Genomic DNA, 13,358 nt, shown 5'->3' on the forward strand with positions numbered 1-13,358 from the left:
ATATATTAAAAAACGTATGATGTGAAAATGCATGTATGCATATGTTAATCAACTACCTAAAAAGACGAAAACCATTTACGACCAAATATTCCAGCCCATTTCATACAGATTCTTTGTAAGAGCAGATTCTGTTTACTCTCCACTATTTAACACAAATACGCTCAAACAGCAATCAAGGGGTCAAAGCAACGAGTACAAATAAAAGCCAACCTCCCACAGAGCTGAGTCAAGGCCAGCTCACTGCAGCCAGTCCTCCTGCATTATCCTGTTTGTGTGTCTGTTTGTGTTTATTTGTTTGCCTTTGCAGAGTCTCTGGCCATTTTCTGTATTGACACCACCATCTGTTGCGGTGCTGCCGAGAGCCGAAACGGCCGTCTGATAGCTCACTTTCTAAATTTACTCCCCATCACATTTAGAAAGCGAGCTATCGGACGGCATCTCCATCACCGGCACTCTACACAATAACCCACAGTCTCGGAATTAAACATTAAACAGCAGCTAATAGGCCGTATTATTTTACTCTGTCCGGCTATTACAGTTCAGCTTTCAGTGCCAAATGAGAAGACAGTCACAAGTAGGACTCAGCCGGACAAAATACAAAGCAGAACCTATCAAAAAATACAAGTCAGGCCTGCAGATATCAAATACTATTTATTTATTTATGTGCAAAACACCTCAGTATACATTTAATTAAAAAAAAATAATAATAATAATAAAAATACATCGTTTTGCATCTGACAGACTTTGCTTGAAGGTACCGGGATCATCACCTAAGGGCTGAAAGCACAAGTCAGAGAGAACATAACAACTATAAGAGATATTAAATGGCAATTAAATCAGCATCACATGATATTAAATCTCTTTCTGAAAGGATATGCACGCTTAAGGATACAAATTGTCCTGCAGGTTCATGACTGAGGCTTCTAACGTGATCTTCAACAAGGACAAAAATATGTTTTGTGAACAAAGTCCAGCCCATTTATGCACAGAATGCTGTCAGGAGTGAGCTTAATGTGCTAAACTACATCATAAACATGATTTTTCCCAGGGCTACACGATCAATTGATCAATTTCATCGCAATATAATAATGACCACAGATCAATTAAATAAAACCAATTAGGCACGATTAAGTTATTTGGAATGATGCATTAGGACCAATGCCTAGTGTTAGATCAACAACATGCTCCCGTGAGCTGGGCCTGCCGAATGAGTGACTTAACCACTCTGCTACACAGCCAATTCCAAAACAGTTTGCAACCTACTCTATTCTTAACTACAAGACATGTTATTGAAATGTTAGGCCTATTCTCACTATCAGAGTTGTATGTAAAGCAGCAATGGTTACAAGAAACCTGCATCAGCATCAGGATCTTTTTAAATAAATAAAAGTTTTTTCGTTATTTGTATGCAAAGGTTTCCAACGCCAGCCAATTACAAAGTTTCTATTCATTTTGTTAGCGACATTAAGTTAACACATCCTCTATATCTGCATGTTTTAAAGCAAGGGTGTCGGCAAAACTAAAATGGCAAAAAATAGCCACCGAGTTCTTTAACGATTCTTATAATAATTGCAATAAAATCAAATAGTTTTATATGAAACAACAGACCATACATTGATGAGGCATAACATGATGACCACCTCCTTGTCCATCTTATCAGCTCCACTTACTGTATAGCTGCACTCTGTAGTTCTACAGTTACAGACTGTAGTCCATCTGTTTCTCTGATACTCTGTTACCCTGTTCTTCAGTGGTCAGGACCCCCATGGACCCCCACAGAGCAGGTACTATTTGGGTGGTGGGTCATTCTCAGCACTGCAGTAACACTGACGTGGTGGTGGGGTGTTAGTGTGTGTTGTGCTGGTCTGAGTGGATCAGACACAGCAGTGCTGCTGGAGTTTTTAAACACCTCAGTGTCGCTGCTGGACTGAGAACAGTCCACCACCCAAAAATATCCAGCCAACAGCGTCCTGTGACCACTGATGAAGGACTAGAGGATGACCACCACAAACTGTGCAGCAAGGAAGGAGTGTCTAATAGAGTGGACAGTGATTGTTTAAAAATTAAGTAGATGGACTACAGTCTGTAACTGTAGAACTACAAAGTGCAGCTATACAGTAAGTGGAGCTGATAAGATGCTGATAAGCTATGACTGTTAAACCTCTTTATATGTCTCCAGTGTAGTTTTTAAGATTTGTCCAAGTTTTTAAAAATGTCCATTCGCTTGAACTACACACCTTTCTTCGTGGTGTGGTCCCATATATTGTAGTTAGGGAGGGGTAGGGACCACACAATTATGTTGCAGTGCATGCTGGGAACTGTAGTGCAGCTCATGGTAAAATGAGCTAATATTAATAGAAAGTTAAAATAACTTTTAATGGCCCGTGCCATTGGCCTGACTTGGCCCCAGGCCTTGTGTTTGACACATGGGTTTAGTTGCTGAAAGAATTGGGGCGGGGGGACCAAAATGTGGTCTGGGTAAAAGTCATGGCAAATTGTACTAGTCAGTTCCATGTTTATATCTGTTCCCAGTAGAGCAGTGGTCACCAATCCTAGTCCAGGAGATCTACCTCCCTGTGAAATGTAGCTCCAGAGTTTGGCAGACCTGCTCCAGCTAATTAACTTCAGCATATTAGGTGCAGGTTGGAACTAAACTCTGCAGGAAAGCAGATCTCCAGGAAAAAGGATGGTGCCCAGTGCTGTAGAAATGTGCTCATTTACTTTCAGCTACAAAATCGAATAAAAATAATTTAACCAAGGACTTTCACTTCTGCATACGACTGTATTGTACATAGAAAAAGCTGTTTAGGGAATGCTGACTGTTTTTCTAACAGCCTTGGGGGCATTTAGACAACACCTTTTTCAGATGTGAGGGCTGCTACACCTCATGCTTGAAAAGAAACATGTGCCAGGTTTTTGCTTTTGACTGGCAAGTAAACATGAACACAAATGACAGACGTGACAGGTAAACGCTATATATATATATATATATATATATATATATATATCAGTTTGTGTATAATAATAAACAGAAGACGGGTAATATTTCTATAACTAAACACAGAAAGCAATAATACAACAGTTAAAACTAGCTCTCCTTGGTTACATGGCTGCCCAGGAATGCCCGATCTCGATTGGTCAAGCCGATGCCGACTTTCATGGGCGCTCAGCACAAAAGGCAACAGTACTTTATCCTAATCGCATGGTTTAAAAATGCAAAAATGCAAAATGCAAGCTAGAACCGTGCTTTCCAGTTGTGGTGTGTGGTCCTCCATAAAAACGTAAAGCACAAAACAAAAGAATCGCACTTGAGTGAGTTTGAAAAGGCAACATCTGAAGGCCCCACTGTACACTTGAATTTGTGATTAGTTTTTCACTACGTTTATTATTTTTGCTCAAATAAGAGGTTAGTAACTGTATTTCACATCCATGTCTTGTTGTCCAAGATGAGTAATGCATGTCTGCTGGTTTCCTTCTTTAGTATTTCTTTTACTGCTTCATGTAAAACACTTGAATTGCAACTGGACTGTTGAAAAGTAAGACAAACTATTCTTCTTCTTCTTATTATTATTATTAATACCACTCACCTATTTAGCGCTTCTTTGCTCCAGTCTTCGATTGGCCCGCATCCTGTTTTGGCCTCGCTGAGCGGGCAAATTGCTGGATGATGAGTTAAGGCTAAAACACAGGAGCGCCGATTCCCCCAACACCGTTTGACTAAAGCTGGTAAAGGGCAAAGCCTGGCAATTAAAATTCATGGTGCATCTTAGAAGACACAATTGGCATTCAAACCCCCACACTCATTCCTTTAAAAACACACAAACCACCACTGCCAGGCTAAAATGGGCTTTTGGAAATCATCAGCAGGTGAGCAGCTGACATTTTCATTCTGGAGAAAGCTGGAAAAGTGAGTGAAGGATACCACCACTAGGGGCTTGTCATGCAGGACGTATCCGTTGGTGTCCCTCAAGGCTCTCTCTGCACTTTTCTCAGTGGGGAGCCCGATGAAGGCTTGACCTTTCATTCGCCCCTCCTTCATCAAAACTATATCAAACCTGGACAGGGAAACAGAAGGAAATTGTATGTTGCTGCATGAAGTACACTGTGTTCTGTTATTCACAATATAACCTGACATTTTTTTGCCCTTGCCCATATGAGTTTTCCTTTGAGGCTAAATAATGTTCTACACTCACTGGCCACTTTATTAGAAACACCTACCTTGTGCTTCCACTCACTGGCCACTTTATTAGAAACACCTACCTTGTGGTTCCACTCACTGGCCACTTCATTACAAATGCCTACCTTTTAGGTTCCCTATATAGACGTACAGTTGCAGAATGTAGCGTTTTGTCTGCTGTTGTCAGAAACTGACCACGATGAAGGACTAGAGGATGGCTAATACAAACCATGCATTACAGATGAGCTACAGCCTCTAACTATACACCAGCAAGGTGGAGCTACGAGAGCGAAATCTCTGATAAAGTGGCCAGGGAGTGCATTCTTTTTCATACTGAAACCACTCTTACATTTACAAAAGATCTCTTCCTTTTACAGTATCTGAGAAACGGCAGAGAGCTTGCATGGCTTTCATTCACTTTGATAATGGCCTGAGCTGAGGCAGTGGATAAAGGCCTGAGGCCCAGAGTGATGGAGCTTACATGTTTCTTTCTTCCTCTGACGAGGTGTTGATGTACCTGCCGTAGATGTACTTCAGGTCCTGAGGTAAAGAGAGAGAGGCATGAGCTGTAAACGAGTTTGGTTGGTGTTTAATTTAAGAGCTGAGAAATTTCACACAGCGGTTCTGATGCTCACTGTGAAACACCATGTATTTGGATGTAAAGAATTCACACTCGCTGCTTTCTGCTTTCCGGAGACACTCACTTTTTCTTCCACTTGTTTCGCAATGTTCTTCACATAAAGCCTGCAGGTCGGTTCTCCGGCTTCATAACTCTTAAAGACAGACATCCTCTTCATCTCTGATCATAGAGAACACATACAAATCAAATGACTGTGAGATGACAGTACACAGAAACACTTAACCTCAGGAAATATCAATGCTTACACTAGGAGAACATCACATTAAATATGAATCCTCAGTATGTATAAAAGAATCACCTGCCATGACTTACGCGGTCTGGTGTGAACCACTCAGGTCTAGAGAAACTCACAGTCAGAACTGTTCACAGTGGTGGTGATGGGAACCAGACGTCCACCTCTAAAACCCTCAGTAGAAAACTATTACAGTAACTGGTTATGAATTTACTGCGTGGTGACTGAGACGCTGTTTTATGATAGTCTGAAGAACGTTTTGGAGATGGAGAGATACACGCAGGCCAGCAAATTATAAAACGTTTTTTTTTTTTTAATTTACCACAATTTTGCCATCGTTAACATACCATATAAACTCAGAAGACTCATGTAAGTTCACTGGTGGTTTTGATATTAAATAAAAAATAAAATGTCTATATTTGTGTTGTAGACGTCGTGACCCCTGGTTCCCATCGCCACCACCGTAAAGACATCCGAGTCTCTACTATGAACCGTTTCACACCAAACCACTATATGGTCTACATTAGTCTATGGTAATAAATATGTCTACATTGAAGCTGGCAGTGGGGGTCGGGGCTAGGGAGGTCAGTATGCTTCTTTTCTGAAACGGCTCCTGTAAAGAGACTGAGGTCCTCATAAGCGCAGTAATGCTGTGTGTGTGTGTGTGTGTGTGTGTGTGTGTGTGTGTGGTTTTAAATTGTCGTACCGTCTCTGGAGAGCCTGCCTTTCTCCAGCTCTCTCCTGGAGATGAATTCTGAGGGCATGTCCTCTTCCCCTTCACTGCTCTCCTCCTGTCTGTTGGCCTGTGTGCTGGGGAAAATCTTCCCAAAGCCCGTTTCTCCTGCCTCCTGCTCCGCTGCGTCTGCGGGAAGAGGACAGGGAGCGTAATTAGGACTCAAAAAGCCACAACAGTGGCTGCTTCCAAACGCCACTGAGCTGTGCTCGCTTTAGGCCTCCTGCTGATAGCAGCAGTGACTAGAAGGGGTAAATCTCTAATCGCTGACTTCACAGATATTCTCTTTGATTTTACAACTCTGTAGGAAATCACGAGCTCTCAAATTTCACCAGTTTGATTTGATTACTTTGGTCCAAATCTGAATACTTTTTAAATATAGGGAAGCACTGATATGGGAGCTGTGGCCCTATGTTATGTCGATTGTTACTCAACGTCACAAACATCCTGCTCTTATGAACACAATTTGAAAAAAGCTTCACGAGTTTAACCTTTTCAACTCTTTGGGACCACCGGTGGTTCCAAAACGCACGTCACATTCTTCATAACTTTTCATAAGCTACATTCAAAAGGTGGATATCATATGAGGCTGTAACTCTTCTTTCCAGTCAGATCTGTGGCTTTCAGCAGTAAATTGTAAGCATATAGTGATGTGTGTGATCATGAAACACATTTTCTGCTCATCTGAGTGGATCTTTTATAAAAAATAAATAAAAATGTACATTTATTTCATGCAGTTACTGAATAATTTGCCATACAAATTGGTCAGGTAAATTCAGATGGACAAACCACAGTATACCCTGGAGAATAAGAGGTTAAACTGGAAAAGGCTGCATTATACAATAAGCCATTTAATTCAAAAATACTCTGAATGCAAAGTGAAAGTTTACAAATGATAAACAAAATCTAAATTTTACATCAGTGCAAACCTCAAAAACACTTCAAATTAACCTCAAACCCATTCCATCATCATTCCAGTGTACTGGTTTGATAGAACTGTCCAATATAAACACTGCTCCTTTTATAAAGCAACTGCCTGCTATCAGTATGAATGCGGTATCACTGAGCATTACTAGTAGAACATATTCATAGGGCTCGTGTTGTAAGGCGAGCTGCAATCGGTACCAGCCCCAAAAATCCATCTCTAATCCCGACATCCGAAAAAAAATCAATGTGTAACATTAAGAACCATCGGTACCCGTCACTAATTAGTGTGATATTATGATTATGATTGCATATCACTGCTGTTGGAAGAAAACCTTAAGCATCTTAATCGCGGTCACTTTTCCTTTTTGGACATAATGTGTGAATTTCATGAAGAATGGACCAAAAGAAATGGCTTGGAGAAAAGTCTGGTTCCATTGGCTTACATAAAAAGTGAAGTAGGTTTTTTCCTTCTCCTGTAAAGTGACCATTTTGGAGATACGAGGTTTTCCTCCGCCAACAGCGATATGTGTCCAAAGCTGTGTCCGCCAGTCACGCACAGGCTAGCATTTTTGTGTTTCGCTCAGACTTAGTTCAATTAGGAAAAGCCACAACTCAAACACTTGGTAATAAGGCTCAAAACGCACTCCAGGCAAGGACATGAAGGCAGAGGCTTCGAGCTACGCAGACAGGGTTTCACGCATAGTGTCACGGCGCATTTCATTACACGACGTAATACTGAGCGTTAGAGCAAGGGGGCGCTATAACGACAGCCAAGCCTGACCAAGCGGTCTTATACGGCCAGCGTGTTTCTCAACTGCCACAGCAGACGACCACTTGTGCGTCACGCAAAGACGGGATAAAAAACCCGATTAACTATCGTATCTCTAATCCAAGAGAAGACGTAAAGCAGCTCACTCTCCTCTACTGTCTGTGTTGGAATAGCAGCAGATCCCTCTCTGGTTTATACTCTGAGTGTTTTAACAGTAACGTAAGAACGTACAGTTAGTGTACACTCCCCGCAGCGCCCGGGGGGCAGCTGGGGGTTAGGTGTCTTGCTCAAGGACATGACAGCGCATGACTGAGGTGTCCTTGAGCAAGACGCCTAACCTCCAACTGCTCCCCGGGCGCTGCGGATTGGGCTGCCCACCGCTCCGGGCAAGTGCGCTCTCTGCCGCCTAGTGTGTGTGTGTGTTCACTAGAGTGTGTGTGGTGTTTCACTGCATGGACGGGTTAAATGCGGAGGTGGAATTTCCCCGTTGCGGGACTAATAAGGGTCACTTAATCTTAATCTCAATCTAGTTTGTACAGAAGGACCGAACGTGTGCCGTCTTTTGCATTTGCGTCCTTGCGCAAAGTATGTTTCGGGCCTTAGGGCCGTAACTGCTTTGTTAGAAAAACAAATATTCAAACATTTCTTTTCATGAAATACACATAATTAAGGTTTAGGGTCACTCAAAGCAAAATGATTTTAACGTAAAGTCTGAAATGGGTTTTCAACTAGGACTTTGGACCGATTTCAAAGGTGTAGCGTGATCCATTCACGCGACTGTATGCTCAACAAACACCGTACATGTCGAAAGCTTTCAATCTCCAGTTTCCACTTCAACCATTCGGTTGCCACTTCAGACAACTCCTCCACTCGTTTCAATGAGCCACGAGCCAGAAACAGTTGAACTAAATGCAAGAAGAATAGCGTGAAGTTCAGGGGGGCAACTCGGAGGTTAAATTCAGTCCGCATAATCAGCGATCGCACTCCCCGAGTGATCAAATCTAGAGCCGGAAGACGACAAAGACCTAGGAGGAAAGGAGTCGTAGGAAAAAAGCAGCCTCAACAGAAGCAAAACGTGCGCCTTTTACTCCAGCGAAACGATTTCACCTTCTGGTCTGAGCTCTTGAGGTGAGGCGGCCGCGCTAGTGTGAGGTCGTGCGACGCAGCGTCTGCTGTCAGACGCAGCAGGGAGCATAAGCTGTAAGCAAAAGCATAAGAGAAATTATGAAGAGCAGCGGCCCACGACAAATCCTCCAGAAACTTGTCACACAGATCTAGTGTTGCGTGTGTGCTGGAGCAGAAAACCAAAGCCGGCAGTGATAAATTCCCCTCGGAGAACCGGATCTAGTTTTTTTTTTTTCCCCCCTCCTTCTCTCTTTCTTTCTCTTTTATCCAAATTATCGCATGCCTTGTCCTCTTCTGTTCACAATACGCTGTTTATCTGTCCAAAGCTAGAAGAATGGAAACTACCTGCCTGCGTCCGATTCTTTTACTACGCGTATGAAAAACAACTTCTTATCGCGCTTTTTGTGCCGAAGGGAAAAAAAAAACACAGTAGACTGAAAATAGAAATCACACTTTGGGTTTTCAGACTCACCGCATGTCCCTGACATTCTCTCAATATTAAATATTTTCTATGAATGACAATCCATTTCAATTCATTCAGTTCAGTCGAACAGGTCAATGGAACTCCATTCCTCCTCTTCATGCTGAATTATTTTAATATATTCCACTTATCAGCTGAATTTGTCGTCTTAACCACAGAGTAAAAAAACAGCTGTTCTTATTACACTGAGAAACTGCCAGTTTAACTGCAAGATCCTCTAAACGTGTAGTGCCAGAAGCCTTTGGCTTCTCTAGTAATAAATAGATATTTAACATTATTCCCAACAGTTATGTGTTGCACTAACATGAATATTAATGCTACGTTAACTAAATTATATTAACGTGAAAAGCAAATTTTCATTATACTTTGCATTATAGTTTCGTGAAGGTTTAGAGAGAACAGGGTTATGGTTTTACGTTTAACCTACACTCTTAAAAAATGGTTATATTCAGGGATTCTTTGGTAAAGAAAGTGGTTTAAATTAGAACCATGAACACCTAAAAAACCATTTGCATGATTAAAGTCTTCTTTGCATTGCTAAAGGCTTCTTCAGACTGATGGAGAATTTTTGGGCAACACTATTTGGACTGTCCACTTTAGACGCTTCGTAGATACTTAATGTACTTCTAAGTCGCATTAAACGAAATATCTACTAGATTCACCATCATTTTAACTCTAAAACTGGCTCTAATTCTGATCCTGACCTTCACCTCAGCCCAAAACCTAAACCTGCCCTAACCCTGGTCTGAATCTAAACCCTAACCCCACCACTGATTAGAATCAACCGAGTTTCAACAGATTGTTAACAGTTTGAAGATCTGTAGATAATCTCTAGGGGACTATAGTGGACTGTCCAAATAAAGTGAGAGCCCTTTTTCGAAAAAGGTTCTTCTACTGTCACGATTTCAAGCCTGTTCCAATAGAACAGCCCTTTTTAGTACTACACAGAACCCTTTTCAAAAAGGTTCTACATAGAATCCTCTACGGCACGTTCTCTATCCATCTGCAGAACCCTTTCACAATGCAAAGAACCTTTTAATCATGCAAAGGGTTCTTTGAGTGTTCATGCTTCTATTTAGAACCATTTTTCTTTACTGAAGAACCAGCTTTTTTAAATAAGAGTGTATTAAAGGGTCTTTACGATTAAGACTTGGTGACCCTTATTAGTCCCACTCTGGGGAAATTTCACCTCCGCAATCAAACCCATTCGTGCAGAGAAACACCACATACACACTAGTGAGGACACACTAGAGGGCAGTGAGCACACTTGCCCAGAGCGGTGGGCAGCCCTATCCCATCCTACCGTTTAATACAGTGCTCTAATAACTGTTTGGTCTCATTTTACATTCATGGCATTTTGCTGACGCTCTTATCCAGAGCGACTTACAATTTGGTCATTTTACACAGGGAGGCCAAGGTGGTGTTGGGAGTCTTGCCCAAGGACTCTTATTGGTATAGTGTAGGGTGTTTGCCCTGGTGGAGATTGAACCCCAGTCTACAGAGTAGAAGGCAGAGGTGTTAACCACTACACTAGCCAACCACCACAGTAAAATCTTTGAGACGAGACGCTGCATCTCGGCTCCAAAGTACGCAACATGAAAGCCCTGGTTCTCGATGACACCAAATCTCTGGCAATAAAAGCAGCAATAGTTTGTAATTCGCTTCCAATGTGGGTGGAAAATTTGACATGGCTTGCTTGATGGTCCTCTGGTTGGAGCAAGTACAACCAGACAGAAAACGGGTGGAAACATGAAATATGGGTTCTCATGTTTGTCGTTTCCAAAACATTCTAGTTTCGTGTGACACAACTTGCATATAGTGTGGATCTTATCCAGGTCCCTTTTCCCCTGGCGTGCAGACTTTAGGTCGACTAGCGACGCAGCCTCGCCGAGCTAGTAGCTACGAGAAGGCAGAGAGAGATTGAAGACGGACATTTGTAGACGAACCGACTTATTCACATTTATAATCGGCGCAGTTGGTTTCCTGGAACGTCAAAGCTGCAGCGAAAAACTGACGATGATGAAGTCGCTTCTCTTTCGGATTTCCCTCGTTCCACCTTAAAAGGAATTTACATTGCCGCATTTACATTCAGGCAGAATTTAAAGTGGAACGGGAAAATTCCAACAAGAAGCTGGAGAAGGAGAAGCGACTTCAGCCCCGTAAAACCGTCAAACGTTGAGACGTTTTACAAGAATCAGTTCTACATCTGGGGAAATGTTTCGCAGCAGAGACGGGAGGAAAGCGGCTATAGCTGAGCTGAAGCTTAAAGCAGAGCGAAGTAAATCAGTGTTTTCGTTTATATTTTTTAGCCTACACTAGGACATCAGCACACACTGAGACATGCTGGGCATTAAATGCTGTGGGTGCCAAGGTGGTTTGACTTTGTTGAAAGGACGAAACGTCTCTTCTTAACATTTAGGTTGTGACTCCTGACCTAACCTGGCTTTACCGCAGAGGGAGCCGGTCGGATTTCTCGCTCATCCATGTGTGTTTTTGTTATGTGCCGCCACAGACTGTCCAGGCGCTGCACTTCTGCACCTCCAAGTCCCGCTTTGTGCGTTCCGCCAGCATTACGCTATAAATTAAAATATTTCGAAAATCGATTTTTGACATTTGTGAACTGATTCAGAATCGTCTACGTCCGCATCGCAATGCTTCTAAGAATCAAGTTCTCCCCGCCCCTATAGGTTACTGAATAATTTATAGTAGTTAGTGAATAATAAGTTTGAAGATCAATAACTGAACAGTAAGCCTGTCGTTTAAGGAGAAAAACTAAACTAGATTTAACTAAAAAAAAGGTTCAGATCCATAAACTGAATTTGTCCCTAACCGTAAGGGTCTCAGCGCTAACTACTTCGAGTAAACGTACAACACACAGGTTACCCACAGACAAACAGCTGATGCCACAACACACCAGCAAAATTTCCCAACAGCGTGTTTACTGACTTCAGTCTTGCGTGCGGCCCGGTACTGTCGGGGGACCACAGTGCACAGGCTAACCATAGTGGCCCACCAGAAAGAGCAGAAAGAGCAGCAGAGCTGAGGAATTCCCCCAGCCGGAGCGCCATGACGAGCGAATCTCCCCTCCAGCCGCGCACTATTCTCCAAGCTAATCGCTATGTTAATTAAACAGGCCGGCTCAGGAAGCAGCTCACGGAGCTCAGGTCTCTGAGCGGGGCCTCCAGGAGGAGTGACGTCAGGAGGAAGAGGAGGAGGAGGAGGGTGATGGAGAGATGTGAAGGAAGGGGTGTGTTCCAATTGCAACAACCAGACTGATATTTCTCCAGATTCCCCCAGATTTTTGCACTATAAAGTAATTTTTAATATGCTTATAAGTCTAAGAATGCCTTGTAATGTTATTGCAATGTCCCTCTTGTTAGGTGTGTGGGTGTGTGTGTGTGTGTGTGTGTGTGTGTGTGTGTGTGTGTGTGTGTGGTAAACAATGAGAGAACGTCGTGTCTCCCCTTATACATTAAGAACTATCCATTTTATAAGGTTTTATGCACAAACGCTACAGACGTCACACAAATAAAACATTCGAGTTTCAACATGTTGGTCAAAAATAAAACTGTCGATTTCTTTTCACTGATATTAACTCTGATGGATATATATTTAATGTATTTAGGTCCGAAAGCTCTTCTGGTGCTAACTATATAGAACTGCTTTAAATTGAGTTCTCCATCGACTTTCTAGTGCCTATTACAGCTACTCCCCTCAGTCTGTTACCGTGAACCCCACCTATGGAGTAAGTTGCAACATTTGCACGCCTGACACTTTTGGCTGTATTTTTATTTGTAGCCAAGATGTTTAAATTTTACTCCAACTCATGTCAAAGATCCCACTCCAGCGAATGAAACTCCTCACTGCCTCACACAGTTGGGAGGGGGGGGCCTGTAATACCTCTCTAGCCCATGCTTGGCACGGTGGCACTGGGGATGGTGATGTGAGGGTGAACTGAGCCTATGCTGGGTTAGCATTTGCTCACCAAGTTTCTCTGACTCTGAAACTGTTTATGTGGGAGACGCAGCCTTGTGATTGGTCAGGTTAATGTTTACGGATGTGATGCCTAAAATCAGGACCGCCCAGTTTACAGAGAGGAGAGAAATATGGCAAAATATATCCATCATTTATTGCTCATTGGAACATCCTTTAAAGGGTTTACTTAGTAAAGGGATACTTAATTAAAGTTAAGTGATACTTTTTTAATCCCACAAATGGGGAAATTCCACCTCTGCATTTAACCCATCCGTGAAGTGAAACACCACATACACACT

General features: G+C 42.4%; 1 protein-coding gene across 5 annotated transcripts in view; it reads right to left on the reverse strand.

Annotated features, from left to right (window-relative positions):
- Positions 1 to 653: 653 nt before the first annotated feature.
- rnpc3 (RNA-binding region (RNP1, RRM) containing 3) overlaps positions 654 to 13,358 on the reverse strand; it is a 35,005-nt gene continuing 22,300 nt past the window's right edge. For 3 of the 5 annotated variants that reach the window (XM_037536546.1, XM_037536532.1, XM_037536540.1), the window contains exons 11-16: positions 5,756 to 5,911; positions 4,882 to 4,976; positions 4,659 to 4,717; positions 3,923 to 4,055; positions 3,588 to 3,660; positions 661 to 933 (exon numbers count right to left, since the gene is read on the reverse strand). In XM_037536546.1, coding sequence (XP_037392443.1) covers positions 3,592 to 3,660; positions 3,923 to 4,055; positions 4,659 to 4,717; positions 4,882 to 4,976; positions 5,756 to 5,911 — 512 coding nt within the window. In that variant the 3' untranslated portion in view covers positions 661 to 933; positions 3,588 to 3,591. Of the gene's footprint in view, positions 934 to 3,587; positions 3,661 to 3,922; positions 4,056 to 4,658; positions 4,718 to 4,881; positions 4,977 to 5,755; positions 5,912 to 13,358 lie in introns of all 5 variants that reach the window. The other 2 variants (XM_037536557.1, XM_037536562.1) reach the window with 2 other exon arrangements.

This window comes from Pygocentrus nattereri, chromosome 3, assembly GCF_015220715.1.
Source record: "Pygocentrus nattereri isolate fPygNat1 chromosome 3, fPygNat1.pri, whole genome shotgun sequence".
Taxonomy (NCBI): domain Eukaryota; kingdom Metazoa; phylum Chordata; class Actinopteri; order Characiformes; family Serrasalmidae; genus Pygocentrus; species Pygocentrus nattereri.